The sequence below is a fragment of the Marmota flaviventris genome, chromosome 9 (genome assembly GCF_047511675.1).
Source record: "Marmota flaviventris isolate mMarFla1 chromosome 9, mMarFla1.hap1, whole genome shotgun sequence".
In the NCBI taxonomy this organism is placed as follows: domain Eukaryota; kingdom Metazoa; phylum Chordata; class Mammalia; order Rodentia; family Sciuridae; genus Marmota; species Marmota flaviventris.
In genome coordinates, this window is record NC_092506.1 from 52,962,865 (window position 1) to 52,988,831 (window position 25,967).

Below are 25,967 nucleotides of genomic sequence, written 5' to 3' on the forward strand. Positions count from 1 at the left end.
CTTATTCTGTAAATGTTCTTGGGTTTATGATTCCCTGTCACCAATGTCCGCCACCCCCCCCCCCCCCCCCCCCCCGTGGTGCTTGGAATTTAACCCAAGGACTCAAGCATGCTAGGCAAGTGCTCTACCACTGAGCTGCACCCCAACCCCCTAAACTCCTCAATGTTCTTTATTTTATTTTATGAGAGAGAGAGAGAATATTTTTTTTAATATTTATTTTTTAGTTTTCGGCGGACACAACATCTTTGTTTGTATGTGGTGCTGAGGATCGAACCCAGGCGCACGCATGCCAGGCGAGCTTGCTACCGCTTGAGCCACATCCCCAGTGCAATGTTCTTCATTTTTATTCACTCTCCTGTGTTTGAAGTTTTCTGCTGCCTCTAGCATTAACTTAAGGCCACTTAGTTCCCTTTTTTGTTTGTTTCGCCTTCCCCTCATATTTGGTGACATTCTTACATACATGGTGCCTCCATTCCTTACGTTTTCCAGGAATTTGTAGTGTAAATCAGTTTTCTGGCTTCCAAAAATCTTAATATTTTAAACTTGTTGTTTTCTTCTTTGCTGTTTATTTGCAGTTTTTATTTTTAAATGCAATTTTAATGGGTTTTCAGAACATCTTAGAGTTAAAACTTTTGATCTGCCATGCTTAATCAGAAGTCATTAATAACTTTTCTTTTGTATTATTCATCTTGGAATTGTTTTACATTTGTAATTGGTTTGCAGTTGTTTTTGGTTTTTTTTCTTCTGTTTCAAAGCTTGATATTAGAAGCTATTCTAAATGTTCATTTTTCCTCTCTGGATTTTCTCTTGACAATTTTATATTTAAAACCTTATGTAGGAAGGGCAGCAGAATAGAATAGACATTATGATTGCTGTATGTTTATAGGTGACTCTATGACTAGTGTGATTCTGCTTTCTGTACAATTAGAAAAATGCGAAATTATACCCCAATGATTCAAATGTTAAAAAAAAACTTATATATAGGGCTCTTCATGAGACTGATATATTAAAATGTTAAAAGTGAGAAGGTAAGTTGGCTTATCCTGTGTTTTTGACAACATAGGAAGATTATGAGTAGGATTCTTTTTCTAATTGCTTATTGTCAGTATCAAAGGAAACTATTAATTTAAATTTTATCTATCTACCTAACTAAATAAAATCTAATTTAGTATTTTGTCAGTTTACGTGGATTTTCTAGGTAGACAATCATATTGTCCTATACATATTGAAAGTTATATTGTAATAATGAGGACAATGCAATATTATATAGTAGTAATAAAATACCTGGATATAAATTTTTACCAAGACCAAGGTAGGTGACCCATTGAAATTAAGCTGCATTTTATTTAAGTATATAATTAAAATATATTTAACTATATTTAAGTGTACATCATCAAAAGCTACCCATTAAAATTAAGCACATAAGTGAAACCAAATAACAAAATATTTCAGAGTTTCTTAGACTCTTAAATTGACTTCTCTTCGAAGTTCTTATACCTACTATATTTCCTTTGAACTTTTGAAAAATACATATATAAAGTATAGAGGACATCTGACACTCACCTAGCTTAGCTTGACTCAATTTCATCTCCTAAAGTTTCTGTTGCTTTATTTCACAAATTTATTCTTCTGTGGTCAGAATATAGTTCAGAATGTTCTTTTTCATTATTTCTTTTTTTAATTCCCTCTAGAAGTATACCAGCAAAACAAAATAATCTTGGGGTTGCTTAACATTAAAAAGGAATTTATAGGTAATTAAACATTTTTGTGCTAACCTGTACATATTCTGTAAAGCCAGTTATATTCCCCTAAAATATTTATAAATATTTATATGAAGATAAAATAATATTCCTTAATAATATCCATGCTTATTTTAGCATTAGTTGTAAAAACTGTAATGGCTAAGTTATGATATTTTTATGTAACTTACATGATGGTACAATACTCATTAAAAATACTTTTGCTAATCAGGCATGGAGATGCACACCTGTAATCTCAGCTACTTGGGATGCTGAGGCAGGAGTATCCCAAATTCAATCCAACCTGGGTAATTTAGGGGGACCCTGGCTTGAAATAAAAAATAAAAAGGGGTGGGGATGTAGCTTAGTGATAGAGTGCTTGCTTATCATGTACAAAGCAATGGGTTCAATCTTCAGCACTCAAATAAATAAATAAGAATTTTTGTTAAATATGTGTAAATAGATGGAAAATTCTTGGGTGTTACAGAAAGTTAAGAAAAGGGATTCATAAATGTATATGTGATTTGCCTCCTCTTATATAAAAAATATATAAAATTAGTGATGTGGCTGAGGAAGAGTACTTACCTAGCATGCTCAAGGCCCTGAGTTCCATTGTCAGTACCATTTAAAAACAAAAACACCATATACACATACATATGCACACCCTCTGGTTGCAAGGAAATGCAACGTGTTATAAAATTTAGTTCATGTTATTTAAATTTTTTCTGCCATTAATTTACATGAAGATAAAATAATACCCATAAGATGATTTATAATGATAATTCAGCAATTAAAAGAACTTATTTTTCTAAAGATGCAGAGAGTTGTATTCTAGTCCTGTCAGTGTCACCTACTAGCTACATGAATTTAATATCACATAACCTTGATTTCATTGTTTATAAAATGAGTCTTATGAGATACGATTATATATAAGGTATTTTAAAATATGAGATCTTTTTATATTTGTGCTTATCTTTTTTTCACAGATTAGTGGCCTGATCCATATATTTGGGCAATTAAATAGACAAATAACTAAAGTTGGTGTAGTGCATTAAGGTGTTGAGTCAAGCAGTCTAGCTGTTCTGCCCTATAACCTTGAAGTACCATTTGCCAAGTATATCAAGGTCTTAAAGAAAACTGAAGATGCACAAAAATAACATCCTGAAAAGAAATACTTCTCTTGGCTATTCCCAGATATGTTGTAAAAATTTTATGCATGATCTGTGTGAAATAATGATGTGAAGGTAGAGGGAGTTGTGAAAAACACAAGTTGTTGCATACACAGTGGTGGATGCATGAAAACAACATTATTTCTCAGCTTCCGTGGTGTGTTCATAGATAATGCTTTTCAAACAGATGTGTTTTCTCATCTGTTTGAAGAGGGCGAAATGTAAATTCATTAATTATGACAATGAATTCTAAACATTTTGGGTTCTGCACCTGTGATAGCATTTTCCTCCTGTTTGCCAATAAAGACACTGGGGAGAACAAAATCCTGATTTTATCCTGTTTGTTTAATGCTTATCATTCTGCTTACTGTCTTTTAGTGACTACTCTGTTAACAGCTGTCTAAACATTCTTTCACATTCCTGTCAGAAATATGATTCCAGCCAGGTTCAGGAATTGTAGTGACCACTCCTGTATTGAAATTACTTCTTCAAAACATTTTTAGTTAAGGATTGACATGACTGAACCAGCTAGCATTATTACATTTAAAATCCAATCCTATGGGAGGTACTTCTCATTCAATAGTGGGGTCATATTCTAATACCCAAATTCTTTTATTGCTTAATCATATGTATAATACAGTGAATTCTGAAAATAGATAACAGATTAGGACCATTTCTTTTCATGCTTTGAAAAAACATCTTTGTAAATTCAATTGTGTATACTGTTGTTTATTTTCTGAATATTGTATATTAATGTAGTTCATTTGAGAGTACAGAGTGCAATAATTCCTATGAAGTATGACTCTGGTATACTTTTAAATGCATAGTATAAAATAATTCCTTTTTTATAGTTGTTATTTTATGCTTGAAATTAGGGATATCATGTGTGACCAGTGTCTAGGTAACTCTCTTAACAAATATTTCTGTGAAAATTTCATAAAAAGTATCTGACCAAGTCAACCATGAATTAGCATTACCATTACTCTCTTAGTTGTGGTCATATTAAATTGAGCTATGAAGAACTTATTGAATCGACAAATGATCCTTGAAAATTCCCAAAAGTTTTAAGGTTACTACTTTTAAAAAAAAATCACAGAATTATTGTTATAATGTAAATTATGGTTATAATGTAACAGAGGGAATTGAGGCTGTTTAAGTAACTAAGGTTAAACTCTTGCATTCTTCTGCATGTTATATGTTTCTTATTTTCTACTAGAATAAGAAATTTTTATAAGTCTTTTTAGGGGCACATGTAATTTTTTAGTTTAAAAGTTATATGATAAAACATGGATTAGTAAATTATAATTTATGCATATGGATATATGTCTTGGGAAATATTAAAGGTGGCTATTATCTAAAGAACCTTCTACCGGGGCTGGGGATGTGGCTCAAGGGGTAGCACGCTCGCCTGGCATGCGTGCGGCCTGGGTTTGATCCTCAGCACCACATACAAAGAAAGATGTTGTGTCAACCGATAACTAAAAAATAAATATTAAAATTCTCTCTCTCCCTCTCCCTCTCTCTCTCTCTTAAAAAAAAAATAAAGAAACTTCTACCATGTCACCATCAAGAGATCATTTAATATAGTCGCATTAATGCTATGGATGGTTTTCATTTTTCTGGTAAATTTTTCTTATATTCTCTGTATTTGCAAAGCATTGAGAAAAGTGGTCACATTAACACTTGCTTTTTCCTAGTTTTGGGTGACAAAATATCATATTGTTCATCTCAGTAACGTATCTATTTGCTTATAAAATGTTATTTTGTTATTTATGAATTCTTCTTTGTGGTAGGTAACTTCAGTTTGAGAAGTCAAATACATTTGATAGAATTAGAACTAAAATACAGAGATTTAGATTTTCCTTCTTGAGAACCTGTAGTTTCATTTTGTGAAAATAATGTAGTCATCATTCTCTAGTGTATAGCTTTTAGGACCATTTACTAAGCTCAATGATCAGCTAATGATCATGAATGGCAAATGTCTATGAGAAAGGGATTATTCACTATTAATTCACAGAACTGATTTACTTTGTATCAGAGATGCAGTTTGTTGAATAAGTAATAGTAGTAGAATTGTTATTGCCAGTTGTATCATATTGTTTTATTAACAAGCTCAGATACTTCATTCCTGGTTCTGTAATTAACTTTAGATAATGATATACCTTCCCAGTGACTTGGGAGGCTGTGGCAGGAGAATCACAAGTTCAAGGCCAGCCTTGACAACTTAATAAAACTCTGTCTCTCTTTTTTTTTTTTTTTTTAAAGGGCTGGAAATATAGCTCAGCCATAGAATCCCCCCCTAGGTTCAATCCCCAGTAACACCACCACCACTACTGCCAAACACACACACACACACACACACACACACACACAGAGAGAGAGAGAGAGAGAGAGAGAGAGAGAGAGAATAAAATATGACTAATTTAGGAAAGAAGTTCGTTGAAAATAAAAAGATTTTTGAAAGACGTTTCTGGGTATGTTGTAATCTAATAGAATTCCCTGGTTCTATAAAAGTATTTTACCTTTTTGCTACCCAGAAATATTGTTTAAGCCAAGGTTAGTTACATGTTAGCACTCATTCTCACTAAAAGAGCAGTTTGCAGCTGGGCATGGTGGCACACAGCCTGTAATTCCAGGAACTCAGGAGGCAGAGGCAGGGGTATCACAAGATTGAGGCCAGCCCCAGTAACTTACTAAGGCCCTAAGCATATTGGGGAGACTCTGTCTGAAAAATTTAAAAAGTTATAAAAAAAAAAGTTGGGGATGTGGCTTAGTGGTTAAGCATCCCTGGTTTCAATCCCTGCTACCAAAAAATAAATAAATAAATAAAGGCAATTAATCACTTTTTAGCCTCAGTACCCTTTATATGTTCACAGATCATTAAGGACTACCAGTAAGTATTGCTTATATGGTTTTATCTGCTCATACATTAAAATTTGAAACTAAATTTTTTAAAATAAACTTATTCATTAAAAATTACATGTTAATATAAATGTGATATTTATGAAACTAGGTATATTTTCCAAAGTAAATGAAAAATATACTCTTTTACCTAAGAGAGTGGCTTTAAAAATATTTTTCTAAATATCTTGTATATTTGATATAATCAGAGGTATCTGGAATCTCATACCTGGTTCTGCTCTTGTGATTTTCTTCTTTTTTTACTTTAAAGTATATGAAGAAAATCAGAGAAGGGAAGAGTATTTAATAATCTTTTTGAATAATTAAGGATATTTTTCTTTGAATACTGTGCCAACATAGAACAAATAGTTTTTCTAAAAGTTAGTTGGAAGGTGGAATCTGTAAACACACGTTTTCATATTATGTTGTACTATATTGGTCTACCTATTGAATAGATTGAATAGATTTTTTTATCCATGCATGATTTGATAATACCATGCATTGATCATTTGGCAAATATGAATTCAATGAGTTATATAGGTCCTCCAGACATTGACATGTCATTAAATAATATTTAAAACATTACATTTGTTAATATTGCCATAATTTTTGTCTGGAAAATTTTAAAGTATTGCAAACTTTTCAGGCCCATGGTGGTGTTGGAAAGCTCAAGTTTTATCATTGGTAACAAATATTTGGTATTTGTGCCAGATACTGGCAGCAGATCTTTGTCTTGAAGTTACAGGCCTAATTAATTTTTTTTGAAAAAATGTCTGCCAAATACATGTCTGTATAAGCATATTTTGTCTGATACTCTCAAGTAAAAAATGATGTTCTTTAAAAAAAACATTCTAATTCAGTTCATAGTTTAAACCACCACACACATTTTTTTTTTCTAGACAACTATCCTATTTCCACATGTAGCATAAGTGCTTTGTACATACTATTTGATACATTGAAGAAGTTGTGGTCAAATGTGTCAAAATGAAATTTAAATATTTATTGCTTTCCCAAGGCTTTCTTAACTAAAACTGACATTATTATTATTATTATTATTATTATTATTATTATTATTATTATTATTTTATTTGTAAATGTGCAGCTGTGAAGAATAGAGTAACTACCAGTATAATTTGGTGCTACTGTTTAGATTCTGTTAAGACACAGAAATTTTACCTATTGTTGCTTTTGCCCAACCAATATAAATGTCAACAGGTGAAAGAAGCAGTGAACATCTTAGTATTATTATGAAAATAGTTTTGACTTCAGGAAACTTCTGCAATTCTGTTTACTACACTATACTGGAATGTGAAGGGCTTGCAGTGATCACAAGCCTGAGGTAAAATGATATAGAATTTAGTATAGGTGGATTCTTGAGAGAGAAATAAGTACATAAAGACAATGTTAGGAACTTCTCTGTATCAGATTAGTAGATAAGAGACAGAGGAGGAAAGGTTACTGTTATTGTTGTTGTTATTTATAATAAAAATAGTTTTGGTATATAGGACAGGAACTGCCCAAACTCTTTGGTTTGGAGGGAGCTAGAGAAACTGGGAATTTTCAGAGAAGACTTTGTAAAATGAATGGTATTTCAATGCTCAAAAAGTATTTGTTAAGTGAATTACTACTTTAAAATAAAGATTCAGTAGGAATGTTTTCATTTATTTGCTAATTAAGGTATCTTTAAGCCTTTCATGCCATTTCTTCATGTGTTGGCTATCCTGGTTTTTTGCCTCTTCTTATAAACTTTAGAATCAGGTTTTTGATAATATACAAAATACTTGCTGGGATTTTTATTTGGCTTGCATTGAATTTACAAATCAAAGTGGGAAGAACTGAAATTTATCAATATTGTCTTCCTATCCATGAACCTATAATATATTTTTGTTTATTTAACTCTTTTTTTGTTGTTCTTTTTAGATACCCATGACAGTAGAGTGTATTTTGACATATATACATAGAGTATAACTTATTGTAATAGGGTTCCATTCTTGTGCTTGTACATGATGTGGAGTTTCACTGGTGGTGTATTCATACATGAACATAGGAAGTTATGTCAGATTCATTCTGTCTTTCCTATTCTATCCCCCATTCCTTCCTTTTATACTTTGTACTTTATCTCCAACTAATCTTATTCCATGATTTGTTCTAATATTTGGCATAAAGTTCTTAATTTTGGTGCTATGTTCGTGCATATGAGAACCTTGGTCTGAGATATGGCATCACAGAGTGCCATCTGTGGAACATATAGGTGTCTTTGTAAAATATATATGCATTTTTGTGGAAGTTTTCTACATTATGAATTTGTACATGAATTTTTTTAAAAATGTGGCTAAAATGACATGCCACATCGGACAGAAATTTTTGAAGATAGAGGAAACTTTTAACAAAGTTTAAAAGAGGAAACTTTTAAAAAATTATTTCTTGGATGTTAATGAATAAATTTTCATTATACTTCATAATGTGACATTTTTTCCCCCTATTCCATTTAGTTTTGTCAGCCTGGTGGATGGCAGCTATCCAGAGAGAGGAAACAGCCAACGTTCTTTGTGGTGGTCCTAACAGACATTGACTCAGATCGACATTACTGCTCATGCCTAACCTTCTATGAGGCAGAGATCAATCTCCAGGTACAGAATATTTTCTAGCCAAAGTGTAGTCAGAGGGAAAACATACCTGCCACATTTGTTTTTTATAAAACTGCAAGTTTGAGTTTTATGGTCTACTTTAAAAATCATGAGGAACTTCTTATATTTTTGCATTTAATGTTGAGTAGGAGAGCAACAAGGTAAAGTTTTTTAAGAGTTTGATTATCTCTGATAAAAATATTTACCATAATCTGAATATTTCTAAGAATAGCTTATCCATGAATTGGTTTCTTAAGAGTAATATTCTCTTGTGGTGAACTTTTGATTTTTCCTTCCCAGTCCACCAAGGGGATCTTTCATAGAACATAAGAACATTTAATCCAAATGTTTATCACAATGCTTGACATTATTGTTATAGCTCCTAAGTAAATGTTAACTCATTCTTATTAGTGGTAATATTAGCAACATAATCGGTCCAAAATTCATAGGCTACAGTTATAGAAATTTAAAATAAACTTCTCTTTCAAAGTATTGTTTGAGATTCTTAGTTTTAACCTTTGACTGGATGTACTTTCTCTAACTTATGAAAAGATTTATGATAAAGTATAGAACAACTTATGGCATTTCAATGATTGAGTTTGCGAGATGAGGGACAAGTACAAAACCAATTCTGGATATGAAAAATAGTTCACTTGGTGCTGCTTTCGTAGAAACCACACTCTTTCCATGTTTTATGACCTGGCTCTTATGGTGCTGGATATAAGATTGGTATAACTGTCACCATACTTTCCCCAGAAAATCCCGTCTTCCATATGCAGTCATTGTCTCACACTGCTGACTTCTAGTTGTAAGTCCAAAATGTAAATCCAAAATGTTTCCTTGGTGGAGGTCAGATTGCTTTCTGAACCAACCTCTCTGAAAGTGAGTCAGAAGAACATAGGGTCTTTTATAGTTGTTTGGTTTGCTTTCCATGCTGTGTAATACAAGAAGGAAATTAAAGGTATTTGGTGATATTGGATGAGTGAATTTGCTTTATTTGCTGCAGCTTCTGCTACATAGAGATGAATATAAACCACCACTGAGGAAAGATGGGCTTGTTTTCTGAAATGGCTTCCCAGAGCAGTAGTTGTAGTTTCAATTATGTTTATTAAACTCTTAAGATCTGAATTTTCTGAATGTAGAAATCTGATTTTTCAATACAATAAGAGATAGATCACCTATCATGACACAGGTTTAAATTATGCAAGTTCATTAGATTTATGTATTAAAACAAATATAGAAGCTTATGTATTTACAGTGAATTAAAAAGTTGCATAGAGGGGTTAGGGTTGTGGCTCAGTGGAAGAGCACTTGCCTAGCATGTGTGAGACACTGGGTTCAATCTTCAGCACCACATGAAAAAAATAAAATAAAATAAAGTTGTGTTTATCTACTGCTGAAATATTTTTTATATTAAAAGTTGCATAGGTGCTGGGGTTGTGGCTCAGTGGTAAAGCACTCACCTCGCATGTGTCGGGCCCTGGGTTCTATCCTCAGCTCCACATAAAAATAAATAAAATAAAGGTATTGTGTCCAACTACAACTAAAAAATAAATATATATTTTTAAAAAGTTACATAGAACAAAATGTGCATTATCACAGGACTAGGATTGTGGCTCAGTGGTAGAGTGCTTGCCTCGCATGTGTGAGAGCCTGGGTTCAATCCTCAGCACCACATATAAATAAATTAAATAAAGGTAATGTTTTCATCTACAACTTTAAAAAAAAGTGCATTATCTGCATTATTAGCACATTCTATGTTGTCGGACCTTTGTGGGAAACTCACAATCTGAAGGTTTTTAATTATGAAATCAATCCAATACTTGATGTGAAGTATTTAACAACTGTTAGCATATTGCTTCTGTTTAAAGTAAGGATTTTGTTGTCAATGGGAACAGAAAATTTAGAAATCTTTCATTCTTCTGTCCTAGTGTTTATTTTTTTTATTTTTTTATATAGCATTTTTATTGAATAAATTAAGAACTTATAACAGATTTTAGAACAAAAACAAAACAGAAAATAGTATCCTGTATAAAATGGAATACTAATAATTAATACTATTCATGCTATTAATTCATAACTTACAAATTGCTACAACAGAATATTTGTTGATAATGAAAATTACTGAAGGTAATTTAACTAAAAAATTCTGTTTACTCATGCAATAAATGATAGTATAATTTTTATTATTCGTAAATTTATCTGTATAACTATTTGTATAAAAATTTAGTATCATATTCATTTATTTATTTTTAATTGGTGAATAAAGTTTTATACACATATGCAGTGAAACCATGAGGTTCTTATATAAGTCTACTTTGTGAAGTGTATAAATCAAACTATTTAACATATTCATTGCCTCACATATTTTTCTTTTGTGAAAACATTAAAAATATGCCCATTTAATAGTATTTAATTAATTAATTTACTTATTTATTTTAAAATTTTGATTTGTTATATATGACAACAGAATGCATTACAATTTTTATTACACATATAGAGCACACTTTTTCGTATCTCTGGTTGTACACAAAGTAGAGTCACATCCTTCATGTCTTCTTACAAGTACTTAGAGTAATGATGACTCCTCGCATTCCACCATGTTTCCTACCCCTATATCCCGTCTTTTCCCCTTCCTCTCCTTTCCCCCTTTGCCCTATCTAGAGTTCATTTAATCCTCCCATCCCTACCCCCACAGCATATTGTGGATCAACATCCTTTAATCAGAGAAATCATTCAGCATTTGGATTTTGGGGATTGACTAATTTGCCAATGATATGATTCTATACCTAGAAGACTGAAAAAGTTCCACCAGAAAACTTCTAGAACTAGTGAATGAATTCAGCAAAGTAGTAGGATACAAAATGAACACACATAAATCCAAGGCATTTCTGTATATCAGTAACAAATCCTCTGAAAGGGAAATGAGGAAAACTACCCCATTTACAATAACATTAAAAAAAAAAGAGAATAAACTTAACAAAAAGGTGAAAGACCTCTACAAGGAAAGCTACAAAATGCTACAGAAAAAATTAAAGAAGACCTTATAAGATGGAAAGATCTACCTTGTTCTTGGATATGCAGAATTAATATTATCAAAAGGACCATACTACCAAAAGCACTATACAGATTTAATGCAGTTCTAATCAAACTCCCAATGACATTCCTCATAGAAATAGAAAAAACAGTCATGAAATTTATCGGGAAAAATAAGAGACCCAGAAAAGCTAAAGCAACCGTTAGTAAGAAGAGTGAAGCAGGTGGCATCACTATACCAGACCTTAAACTATGCTACCGGGCAGTAGTAACAAAAACAGCATGGTATTCCAATGGTACAGAATAGAAGACACAGACACTAACCCACAAAATTACAATGATCTTATATTAGACAAAGGTGACAAAAACATGCACTGGAGAAAAGACAGCATCTTCAACAAATGGTGCTGGGAAAACTGGAAATCCATATGCAACAAAATGAAATTAAACCCCTATTTCTCACCATGCACAAAACTCAACATGGATCAAGGACCTAGGAATTAAGCCAGAGACACTGCGTCTAATAGAAGAAAAAGTAGGCCCTAATCTCCATCTGTGGGATTAGACTCAACTTCCTCAATAAGACTCCTACAGCACAAGAATTAATATCCTAGTATTTAGATGCCAATAAATAGATGATCAAATTCCTGTTTTTGTCCAATTCAGTCTAAATAAGGAGGGATTATCTCTTAACCTTAAACTTTTCAGTGTATATTTTGAAGGAACATAAACAGAACAGTTACAAATCTCAGGAAATTTAACATTGATATAATACTTTAATCTACTATACATATTCCATTTTTGTCTATTACCTAATAATTTTTTTGCAGGGGGGCAAGTCTTGCTATGTTGCCAATTCTGGTTTCAAACTCCTGGGTCCAAGTGATCTGCTTACTTCAGTCTCAGAGTAGCTGAGACTGTAGTCATGGACTATTATGCCTGACCTAAAAATATTCTTTGTAGTCAGTCTCCTCCTGTATTTTTTTTTCCAAAGCAAGTCAACATGCCTCCCAAAAATTGCATTTAATTATCATTTCTCTTTTCCTCTTTTCATCTGGAATAGTTGTTTAGACTCTTTGTTCTGTAACATTTTTTAAATAATATAATTTCTGTCCTCCTTTTTAATAAGATGTTTTTTATTTAGTATTTTCTGACGTCTCTCATTAGATCCGGGTTATGCTTCAATAGGTGGAAATGCTACACAAGTGTGTTCCTTCTATGTGTGTCCTTCTAAGTGTACATATTTGGAGGTACACACTGTGTATCTTTCCTTCACTAATGATGTTAATTTTGGTAACCCAGTCAAGTCATTGTCAGATTTCTCCACTGTATAGTTGCTTCTCCCTCCCCCCCATTTGCTGCTAATAAGCAACCTATAGGAAGACACTGAAAGATTGTACAAATATTCTACCACTCATCACTCATGCTCTCTAGATTTAGCATTTACCCATGATTCTTATCTATGCCAGGTTTTTGTATGGTTGCAAAATAATTATTTTTTTAACTCCATTCCAGTCAGCAGTTGACATTTCACTATAAGTAAGAGCTTTTCATTCTTGAGTGAGTTGTAGACTTTTAGATTCCAATTGTTATGCTTCTTTCCCCTTTACTTCAGTAATATATAATCCATTAATTTTCTTTAAAAATCATCTTGTACATATTATCCTGTATTGAACAGTGGGTACCTCTCAAGCTAGGCTGGTTCCTGTATTTTTTTTCAATAAGGCCCCATCTCTTCTTTAAACTTTCTATCCTAACAAAGCTGAACTAGGCTCATCTTATTCATTTTCAGCTCAAACCTTGAAATCATCCATTTCTTCAAGGAACCTTGGCTTCTTTGAATATCGAATGATAGTGGAAACCAAGATCTGAGTTTTTGTATATTTTGAAGGAGTGTTTTAAAAAATTATTTTTCTTTTGACATATAGTATTTTCCTACTTGTCATTTTAAGTGGAATAAATATTATAATTTAATTTGTCTTCAACTTACCAAAGTTTTAAGTTTGATTCACATGAGTTCTTCCAAGATTTCTGAAAATTTAAATAAATTGTGAGAATTTTGGCTTCTTTGTAGCTACTAGCCAGAATTTTAAGACTGCTTTTCTATGTTGGAAACAGAAAGTTTAATGTCTTTTGAGTTTGGTCCAATTGAGGGTAAAACAACGAGGTAGAATTTGGAAAAAATTTAAATAAATTAAAACCCAGAAGATATTCCTTTCTAGGTCGTCAGCAAGGTTGTTCTCATTTTTGGCATGAACTATTTAGCTATGTTCTTTTTAAAAAATGTGGTTTTCTTTTATTTTTGGATCATATCATCAGTTCAAAATAGATCTTTTAATTCTTGTTGTGAATTACTTCATATCACATATTCTGTGACACATTGTTTGGAAGCTGAAAAAGGAGGAACTTAGGGATGTACACCATCCAGAGAATAATTGTGCAACTTTAAAAATGTTGGCTTGATTACCTTTTCCAAGATACAGTAATACTGTCAGTAATCACAAGCAAACTTTGGCATTAAACTTTTGATAACATATTTCTAAAATTATTCAACTAGGGAATATGATACTAGATTTTTAAAATAGTAGTCAATAAAATATGACAGATTTGGTATGGGCTTTAATGGCTTAGATAAAATATACAATAGACTTAAGTTTTTTGTTTGTATCTTTTAAAAAGTGCTTTAATGTGATATATCAGCAAATTGTCATCAAAGAAATTGGGGGAAATAAATGATCATAATGTGGGGAGGTAAGAGGAAGAATAAAGAGGGAAGAGACAAAGAAGGCATAAGATATACTTCTTTATTTTAGTGGGTTTGAATTCTGGTTCAGGAGACAAAAATCAAAACTGATATACAAAATATCTCAAAGTACCATATGCTAAGTATTATTTAATCAAATATATAATAATTGAAGGCTGGGCAACTGGAATAAGTCTTCCAGAGTTTAAAAGATTGAGTAGACATTTAAAACATAAGAGATAATACTTAGAAAAAGGGAAAGATAAAGGGTAATCCAGACAAAAACTATGGATAGGAACAGAGATTTTAGAGCTTATGATAAATTAAAGACTTATCCTATTCTGAATACTATGTTAAAAGTTAAATAACACTTTTATTCCATTTTATTTAATTCATGTGTATGTTATTTTATTCTCACAAGAACATAATTTGATAGGTTCCTATTATATAGATAAGACTAAACGATAATATCCAGGGACATTCTATTTAATAAGTCAATGAGCTTGACTATGTTTACCTCTGAAGACCAAATACTAAAACATACACTATAACACTAAAAGTTATATCAGTGTGTTATTTGTTCAAGAAAAGACCAATTATGGGAACAGAAAAGGTGGTTGAGAATCTCTCTGGTGTGTATGAAAAAATCAGTATCCTACAATGGAAACTACATTTCAACAAGTATTAAATAGTGAACTATTTGAAAAAAAAATAAATGTTGATAATAGTGTATAATAATTCCATGCTCAAGGAATTAACTGGAAATTGAAGTAATAAAATGGATTTCTTAACTAATCCTTATATGGGAAAACTTGGAATCCCAGAAGAAATCACTTATAGAAAATTTAAAAGATTTATCTGAAGTACAACCTAGTACCACACCCTTAATCAAAGTTAACTGTGCTCATTATAGAAAATTTACAGAGTATCAGGAGAAAAGTAAGGGAACAGAAAAAAATTGACTGCTTTCTTCAAATGATAAAGATTTTTAAAAAACTGAAATGGCTATGCCCTAATTCATCATGCATATATTTAATCAGTCTCCTAATAGGCAATTGTTTCCCATTTTGTCAGCATTATAAATAACATTGTGATGAATGTCATCAGAAAAATTTTGGTTTCCTCAACAGGGTTTAGTCAACAATAATCTATCTTATGGAACTAGAAATTAAGAATAGTTAAGTGTAGGAACTGGGTTTTCTGATAATATAATCAACATTATACTTGATTACATTCTATACCTTAGACCTAATTCTTAAACCTTATTCAGCAAACAGGGTCTATGAAAAATTAGTGTAAGTTACATTGATTAAGACACAGAAAAAAATTGGGAGACTTCTGCATGCTGAATTTATTCTATTGTTTGTTTAATAATTTGCAACACATGCAAATACCCACATGGGTTGTCCTTATAGTACACATGGTGAAGATTATGCTTAGTCCTCAATCCCTTTTAAAAAATGGGTTGGTTGGTAAACAGGACGTTGAATGTCTCCTTTATCCTCCTCAGAGAAGTGTTTTGTAGGGCAAAACTATCATTGAATTAATTATAATTATTTAATGTCATATTCAGACTAGGGAAGGTTGAACTAAGAATTGCATGTTGTTATGACTATTTTAATTAAACATGGGAAAGATTATTATATTTGAATATAGTTAAGGGAAAAATGTCAAGTTCTTTTTACTGAGATATTTTTCTCTAAATCATCTTCTTTGAACTAATACCATATTATTTGTGTGTGTGTGTATATATATATATATATATATATATATATATATATATATATATATATATATATATATAAATGAAGTATTCTAAATGAGAAGACTCACTTTCTAATGCCAGTTGTGCCTTAAATAAGCTTTGTAAACCTTAGCAACTTATTTTATCTTTGGGCATGGTTGCTAGTTTGTAAAATGACATGTATCTAAAAACCTTCTATTACTATATTTTAATTATTCTGTTATATCTGATTTTAAATACATATTTTATTGTTCATAATAGACAAGTCATCTCATATGAATAAGGTGTGCATTTTTAAGATGATTGTGCTTCATAGAATTTACAGCATGATATCTGTTTATAAGTAAATGTTTGATTTCTTTATGAAATGTTTGACTATGTCATGTTTCTTTGTCATTAAAAAAGGTTTTGGCCTGTATTTCTCATGAAAACAAAGCTGAAATATTGATCTTTGTGTCCAGTTTATTATAAACTTCTCCATCAGGAATTCCAAGGAAGTGTATTTTATTTAATTAAAAAACTGGTGAACTTTTAAAGATCTTAATCGCTTATCAAACAATATTAATGTATTGTTTTGTCTTAGGAAAATAATTTCACACTTTATTGTTTTGTTTTTTTTCACTAATTTTATCAGGTAGCAAAAAGAACTTTAAAAGCGTTTATTGACTATGGTGGTTCACAAAATTATATTCTTAAATTTAATAGAGCCAAATTTTAAGGTGATTAACCTTGTTAGAAAGAGAATAAACATGAAGTTTACTTGCTGTTTCCCTACCTCTTGCAAAAGTTTGCACTCATTTCTTTTCCTTGAAATATGAAGATTAGCTTAATAGTATTTCTCATAATTTTTACTTTTTTCTTAAGTGGTGCTGGGTATCGCACTATAGGAGTCTTATTAAGGAAGTTGGGGCCTAATACCACATGATGGAGATTAGGGCCTACTTTTTCTTCTGTTAGACATAGAGTCTGTGGCTTAATTCCTAGGTCCTTGATCCACGTTAAATTAAGTTTTGTGCATGGTGAGAGATAGGGGTTTAATTTCATTTTGTTGCATATGGATTTCCAGTTTTCCCAGCACCATTTGTTGAAGATGCTGTCTTTTCTCCAGTGCATGTTTTTGTCACCTTTGTCTAATATAAGATCATTGTAATTTTGTGGGTTAGTGTCTGTGTCCTCTATTCTGTACCATTGGTTCACCAGTCTGTTTGGTGCCAATACCATGCTGTTTTTGTTACTATTGCTCTGTAGTATAGTTTAAGCTCATGCTACCTGCTTCACTCTTCCTGCTAAGGATTGATTTAGTTTTTCTGGGTCTCTGATTTTTCCAGATGAATCTCATCACTGCTTTTTCTATTTCTATGAGGAATATCACTGGGATTTTGACCATAATTGCATTAAATCTGTATAGTGCTTTTGGAAGTGTGGTCATTTTGATAATATTAATTCTGCCTATCACCACTTCTATTCAACATAGTTATTAAAACACTGGCCAGAGCAATTAGACAAATGAAAGGAATTAAAGGGATATGTATAGGAAAAGAATTTAAATTAGCACTATTTGCTGAAGATATGATTTTATACCTGGAAGACCCAAAAAACTCCACCAGAAAACTTGTAGAACTAGTAAATGAATTTAGCAAATTAGCAGGACATAAAATCAACACCCATAAATAAAAGGCATTTCTGTACATCAGTGACAAATACTCTGAGAAGGAAATGAGGAAAACTACCTCATTCACAATAACCTCAAAAAAAAAAAAAATAAGATACTTGGGAATCAACTTAACAAAAGAGGTGAAAGATCCATACAATGAAAATGATAGAACCCTAAAGAGAGAAATCAAATAAGACCTTAGAAGATTGAAGGATATACCCTGCTCATGGATAGGCAGAATTAATATTATTAAAATGGCCTTACTCCCAAAAGCACTTTACAGATTTAATGCAATTCCCATCAAAATTCCAATGACATTCCTTGCAGAAATAGAAAACACAATCATGAAATTCATTTGGAAAAATAAGAGACCCAGAATAGCTAAGGTAATTCTAAGCAGGATGAGTGAAACAGGTGGTATAGCGATACCAGATTTTAAATTATACTACAGAGGAATAGTAACAAAAACAGCATGGTACTGGTACCAAAACAGGCTTATAGACCAATGGTACAGAATAGAGGACACAGAGACAAATCTACAAAATTACAACTACCTTATATTAGACAAAGGTGCTAAAAGCATGCAATGGAGAAAGGATAGCGTCTTCAACAAATGGTGCTGGGAGAACTGGAAATCCATATGCAACAAAATGAAATTGAATCCGTTTCTCTCACCATGCACAAAAGTTAACTCAAAATGGATCAAGGAGCTAGGAATCAAACCAGAGACTCTGCGTCTAATAGAAGATAAAGTTGGCCCCAATCTTCATCACGTGGGGGCAGGCCCCAAATTCCTTTTTTTTTCGTTAATTTTTATTGTTGATTGTTCAAAACATTACATAGTTCTTGACAAATCATATTTCACACTTTGATTCAAGTGGGTTATGAACTCCCATTTTTACCCCGTATACAGATTGCAGCATCACATCGGTTACACATCCACTGTTTTACATATTGCTATACTAGTGTCTGTTGTATTCTGCTGCCTTTCCTATCCTCTACTATCCCCCATCCCCTCCCCTCCCTTCTTCTCTCTCTACCCCATCTACTGTAATTCATTTCTCCCCCTTGTTTTTTTCCCCTTTCCCCTCACTTCCTCTTGTATGTAATTTTGTATAACAATGAGGGTCTCCTTCCATTTCCATGCAATTTCCCTTCTCTTTCCTTTTCCCTCCCACCTCTCACCCTGTTTAATGTTAATCTTCTTCTCATGCTCTTCCTCCCAACTCTGTTCTTAGTTACTCTCCTTATATCAAAGAAAACATTTGGCATTTGTTTTTTAGGGATTGGCTAGCTTCACTTAGCATAATCTGTTCTAATGCCATCCATTTCCCTGCAAATTCTATGATTTTGTCATTTTTTAATGCAGAGTAATACTCCATTGTGTATAACTGCCACATTTTTTTTTTTCCAGATTTTTTTCAGCATGTTATATTTTTTATTTTGAGATAATTATAGATCACATATAGTTGTAAGAACTAACACAGAAAGATGTTGTATACTCTTTTTCTAGTTTTCCCAAATGGTAACATCTTGCAAACCATGCTACAATATCACAACCAGAATGTTCACATTGATGTACAAAATAAGGAACTTGAGCTGATGGATTCTTAAATATCGTCTACTCCCTTGTCCATGATTCTGAATTAAAGAGTCTAACTGTGAGATTTAGGCTGCCTGAGTGTCAGGATCATATCATGGAAACAGTGCTTCTCTTGTTTTTTCATTTACATGTGTCTGTCTTATTCAGAACATGAAACAGTAGACATTTTCTCTCCCTACTTTTCATTTTCTCATTTGGCATATTCTATCTAGTCCTGGGACATCATTAGAAGAAAAACTGGATGAAAATTCCTGATGCAGTAAGACCCACATTTAACTATATTGCATTAAAGCTTGTCACAAGAAACTCCATGGTCTATTTCCGTGAACAAGAGTGAAACTTTAATTTTTTTTTTTTTTTTTTTATTGTTGGCTGTTCAAAACATTACATAGTTCTTGATATATCATATTTCACAATTTGATTCAAGTGGGTTATGAGCTCCCATTTTTACCCCATATACAGATTGCAGAATCACATCAGTTACACATCCATTGATTTACATATTGCCATACTAGTGTCTGTTGTATTCTGCTGTCTTTCCTATCCTCTACTATCCCCCCTCCCCTCCCCTCCCCTCCCCTCCCCTCCCCTCCCCTCTTCTCTCTCTGCCCCCTTTACTGACATTCGTTTGTCCCCCTTGTATTATTTTTCCCCTTCCCCTCACTTCCTCTTGTATGTACTTTTGTATACCTCTGAGGGTCTCCTTCCATTTCCATGCATTTTCCCTTCTCTCTCCCTTTCCCTCCCACCTCTCATCCCTGTTTAATGTTAATCTTCTTCTCATGCTCTTCGACCCTACTCTGTTCTTAGCTACTCTCCTTATATCAAAGAAGACATTTGACATTTGTTTTTTAGGGATTGGCTAGCTTCACTTAGCATAATCTGCTCTAATGCCATCCATTTCCCTGTAAATTCTATGATTTTGTCATTTTTTAATGCAGAGTAATACTCCATTGTGTATAAATGCCACATTTTTTTTTATCCATTCATCCATTGAAGGGCATCTAGGTTGGTTCCACAGTCTAGCTATTGTGAATTGTGCTGCTATGAACATCGATGTAGCAGTGTCCCTGTAGCATGCTCTTTTTAGGTCTTTAGGGAATAGACCGAGAAGGGGAATAGCTGGGTCAAATGGTGGCTCCATTCCCAGCTTTCCAAGAAATCTCCATACTGCTTTCCAAATTGGCTGCACCAATTTGCAGTCCCACCAGCAATGTACAAGTGTACCCTTTTCCCCACATCCTCGCCAGCACTTGTTGTTGTGTGACTTCATAATGGCTGCCAGTCTTACTGGAGTGAGATGGTATCTTAGGGTGGTTTTGATTTGCATTTCTCTGACTGCTAGAGATGGTGAGCATTTTTTCATGTACTTATTGATTGATTGTATGTCCTCCTCTGAGAAGTGTCTGTTCAGGTCCTTGGCCCATTTGTTGATTGGGTTATTCGTTTTCTTGTGGTTTAATTTTTGAGTTCTTTGTATACTCTGGATATTAGGGCTCTATCTGAAGTGTGAGGAGTAAAGATTTGTTCCCAGGATGTAGGCTCCCTATTTACCTCTCTTCTTATTGTTTCTTTTGCTGAGAAAAAAACTTTTTAGTTTGAGTAAGTCCCATTTGTTGATTCTAGTTATTAACTCTTGTGCTATGGGTGTCCTATTGAGGAATTTGGAGCCCGACCCCACAGTATGTAGATCGTAGCCAACTTTTTCTTGTATCAGAAGCTGTGTCTCTGATTTGATATCAAGCTCCTTGATCCATTTTGAGTTAACTTTTGTGCATGGCGAGAGAAAGAGATTCAGTTTCATTTTGTTGCATATGGATTTCCAGTTTTCCCAGCAACATTTGTTGAAGATGCTATCCTTCCTCCATTTCATGCTTTTAGCCCCTTTATCAAATATAAGATAGTTGTAGTTTTGTGGATTGGTTTCTGTGTCCTCTATTCTGTACCATTGGTCCATCCGCCTGTTTTGGTACCAGTACCATGCTGTTTTTGTTACTATTGCTCTGTAGTATAGTTTGAAGTCTGGTATCGCTATACTGCCTGATTCACACTTCCTGCTTAGAGTTGTTTTTGGTATTCTGGGTCTTTTATTTTTCCATATGAATTTCATAATTGCTTTATCTATTTCTACAAGAAATGCCGTTGGGATTTTGATTGGCATTGCATTAAACCTATAGAGAACTTTTGGTAATATCGCCATTTTGCTGATGTTAGTTCTGCCTATCCATGAACAGGGTATATTTTTCCATCTTCTAAGATCTTCTTCTATTTCTCTCTTTAGGGTTCTGTAGTTTTCATTGTATAAGTCTTTCACCTCTTTTGTTAGGTTGATTCCCAAGTATTTTATTTTATTTTTTTGAGGATATTGTGAATGGAGTGGTTGTCCTCATTTCCATTTCAGTGGATTTGTCGCTGATATACAGGAATGCCTTTGCTTTATGCGTGTTGATTTTATACCTGCCACTTTGCTGAATTCATTTATTAGCTCTAATAGTTTTTTTGTAGACCCTTTTGGGTCTGCTAGGTATAGAATCATGTCACCTGCAAATAGTAATAATTTAAGTTCTTCTTTTCCTATTTTTATGCCTTTAATTTCTTTCTTCTAATTGCTCTGGCCAGTGTTTCGAGAACTATGTTGAACAGAAGTGGTGAGAGTGGGCATCCCTGTCTTGTTCCAGATTTTAGAGGCGAATGCCTTCAATTTTTCTCCATTCAGAATGATGCTAGCCTGAGGCTTAGCATAGATTGCTTTTACAATATTGAGGTATGTACCTGTTATCCCTAGTTTTTCTAGAGTTTTGAACATAAAGGCATGCTGTACTTTGTCGAATGCTTTTTCTGCATTTATCCAGATGATCATTTGGTTCTTATTTATAAGTCTATTGATGTGGTGAATAACATTTATTGATTTCCGTATATTGAACCAGCCTTGCATCGCAGGGATGAATCCTACTTGGTCATGGCGCACAATTTTTTTGATGTGTTTTTGTATCCGATTCGCCAGAATTTTATTGAGGATTTTGGCATCTAGGTTCATTAGAGATATTGGTCTGTAGTTTTCTTTCTTTGAAGTGTCTTTGTCTGGTTTAGGAATCAGGGTGATGTTGGCCTCGTAGAATGAATTTGGAAGTTCTCCCTCTTTTTCTATTTCCTGAAATAGCTTGAAAAGTATTGGTATTAGTTCCTCTTTAAAGGTTTTGTAAAACTGTGCTGTATACCCATCCGGTCCTGGGCTTTTCTTAGTTGGTAGTCTTTTGATGGTTTCTTCTATTTCCTCAATTGATATTGGTCTGTTTAGGTTGTCTATATCCTCCTGACTCAAACTGGGCAGATCATATGACTTAAGAAATTTATCGATGCCTTTACTATCTTCTATTTTATTGGAGTATAAGGATTCAAAATAATTTCTGATTATCTTCTGTATTTCTGAAGTGTCTGTTGTGATATTGCCTTTTTCATCCTGTATGCTAGTAATTTGAGTTCTCTCTCTTCTTCTCTTCGCTAGCATGGCTAAGGGTCTGTCGATTTTATTTATTTTTTCAAAGAACCAACTTTTAGTTTTATCAATTTTTTCAATTGTTTCTTTTGTTTCGATTTCATTAATTTCAGCTCTGATTTTCATTATTTCTTGCCTTCTACTTCTTTTGCTGTTGTTTTGCTCTTCTTTTTCTAGGATTTTGAGATGAAGTATGACATCATTTATTTGTTGTTTTTTTCTTTTTTTAAGGAATGAACTCCAAGCAATGAATTTTCCTCTTAGAACTGCTTTCAATGTGTCCCATAGATTCCGATATGTTGTGTCTGTGTTTTCATTTATCTCTAAGAATTTTTTAATTTCCTCCTTCATGTCTTCTATAACCCATTGATCATTCAGTAACCTATTGTTCATTCTCCAAGTGATGCATGATTTTTCCTTCCTTCTTTTATCATTGATTTTCAGTTTCATTCCATCATGATCAGATAAGATGCATGGTATTATCTCTACTCCTTTATATTGTCTAAGAGTTGCCCTGTGACATAATATATGATCTATTTTTGAGAAGGATCCGTGTGCTGCTGAGAAAAAAGTGTAACTGCTTGATGTTGGGTGGTATATTCTATATATGTCGATTAAGTCTAGGTTATTAATTGTGTTGTTGAGTTCTATAGTTTCCTTATTCAACTTTTGTTTGGAAGATCTGTCCAGTGGTGAGAGAGGTGTGTTGAAGTCTCCCATGATTATTGTATGGTGGTCTGTTAGACTCTTGAACTTGAGAAGAGTTTGTTTGATGAACATAGCTGCACCATTGTTTGGGGCATATATATTTATGATTGTTATGTCTTGTTGGTGTATGGTTCCCTTGAGCAGTATGTAGTGTCCCTCTTTATCCCTTTTGATTAACTTTGGCTTGAAATCTATTTTATTTGATATGAGTATGGACACTCCTGCTTGTTTCCGAAGTCCATATGAGTGATATGATTTTTCCCAACCTTTCACCTTCAGCCTATGTATGTCTTTTCCTATCAAATGCGTCTCCTGTAGGCAGCATATTGTTGGGTTTTGTTTTGTGATCCATTCTACTAGCCTGTGTCTCTTAATTGGTGAGTTTAAGCCATTAACATTTAGGGTTATTATTGAGATATGGGTTGTTCTTCCAGCCATATTTGTTTATTTATGTTACTAAACATGGTTTGTTTTCCTCTTTGATTATTTTACCCCCTTTACTGTAGTACCTCCCACTGTTGGTTTTCATTGTTATTTTCCATTTCCTCTCCTGTACTGTTTTGCCGAGGATTTTTTGGAGAGATGGTTTTCTAGTTGCAAATTCTTTTAACTTTTGTTTATCTTGGAAGGTTTTAATTTCATCTTCCATCCTGAAGCTTAATTTTGCTGGATACACAATTCTTGGTTGGAACCCATTTTCTTTCAATGTTTGAAATATGTTATTCCAGTATCTTCTAGCTTTCAGAGTCTATGTTAAAAGATCAGCTGTTATCCTGATTGGTTTACCCCTAAATGTAATCTGCTTCCTTTCTCTTGTAGCTTTTAAAATTCTCTTCTTATTCTGTATGTTGGGCATCTTCATTATAATGTGTCTAGGTGTGGATCTCTTATGATTTTGCACATTCGGTGTCCTGTAGGCTTCTAGGATTTGGGATTCTGTCTCATTCTTCAAGTCTGGGAAGTTTTCTCGTATTATTTCATTGAATAGTTGCTCATTCCTTTGGATTGGACCTCTATACCTTCCTGTATCCCAATGACTCTTAAGTTTGGTCTCTTTATGTTATCCCATATTTCTTGGATGTTCTGCTCATGGTTTCTTAACAGTCTTGCTGAGCTGTCTATGTTCTTTTCAAGTGGAAATACTTTATCTTCATTGTCTGATGTTCTATCTTCTAAGTGTTCTACTCTGCTGGTAGTATTCTCAATTGAGTTTTTAAGTTGGTTTATTGCTTCCTGCATTTCTAGGATTTCTGTTTGTTTGTTTTTTATAACCTCTATCTCCCTGTATAGTTGATCTTTTGCTTCTTGGATTTGTTTATGTAATTCATTGTTGAAGTGATCTTTCATTGTCTGATTTTGCTGTCTAATGTCTTCCTTGAGAGTCCAGATCATCTGAAGCATGTATATCCTGAATTCTTTATCTGAGATTCCATCTGCTACAGATATTACCTCTTCTAATGTTGAGTTGACCTGCATTGCTTGTGGTCCTTTCTTTCCTTGTCTCTTCATACTGTTCGCGTTTCTTTCTGCTTGGTGAAACTGTTGAGTTATTGAATTTTCCCCCTATATATTTATATTGCTCTTGTATAGTTGCAAAGTCTCCCTTGCAGGCGCGGGCGGCGGCTCTGCCTCTCCTCCAGTTGGGGCAATGTGGCTACCACGCCGGCAGGCCGCTGGGCCTGTTCTGCCGGTCGGTAGCAGGTCTGCCTACCTTGCAAGCGCGGGTGGCGGCTCTGCCACTCTGCGGGACGCTGGGCCTGTTCTGTCGGTGGCCGCAGTTCCACCTACTTTGCAGGCGCGGGCAGCTGCTCTGCCCCTCTGCAGGCCGCTGGGCCGGTTCTGCCGGTGGGTCGCAGGTCTGCCTACCTTGCAGGCGCCCAAATTCCTTAATAAGACACCTATATCTCAAGAATTTAAACCAAGAATCAACAAATGGGACGAATTCAAACTAAAAAGTATTTTCTCAGCAAGAGAAATAATAAGTGAGGTGAATAGGGAACCTACATCCTGGGAACAAATTTTTACCCCTCAAACATCAGAGCTCTAATCTCTAGAGTATACAAAGAACTCAAAAAGTTAAACAACAAAAACAAATAACCCAATCAACAGATGGGCCAAGGACAGACACTTCTCAGAAGATGATATACAATCAATCAACAAATACATGAAAAAATGCTCACCATCTCTAGCAGTCAGAGAAATGCAAATTAAAACTACTCTATGATACCATCTCACTCCAATAAGAATGGCAGCCATTATGAAGTCAAACAACAATAAGTGCTGGTGAGGATGTGGGGCGGGGGCATGGTGGGGTGGGGTGGGGAAGGTACACTCATACATTGCTGGTGGGACTGCAAATTGGTGCAGCCAATTTGGAAAGCGGTATGGAGATTCCTTGGAAAGCTGGGAATGGAACCACCATTTGACCCAGCTATTCCCCTTCTCGGACTACACCCAAAAGACCTAAAAAGAGCATACTACAGGGACACAGCCACATCAATGTTTATAGCAGCACAATTCACAATAGCTAGACTGTGGAACCAACCT

At 33.7% G+C, this 25,967-nt stretch overlaps 1 protein-coding gene across 1 annotated transcript in view; it reads left to right on the forward strand.

Moving 5' to 3' along the window:
• The window catches only part of Sbf2 (SET binding factor 2), a 444,817-nt gene that overhangs the window by 180,543 nt on the left and 238,307 nt on the right, over window positions 1-25,967 (forward strand). Inside the window, exon 3 of the mRNA XM_027942390.2 lies at window positions 8,302-8,439. Within this exon, the coding sequence (XP_027798191.1) occupies window positions 8,302-8,439 (138 nt within the window). The remainder of the gene's footprint in view (window positions 1-8,301; window positions 8,440-25,967) is intronic.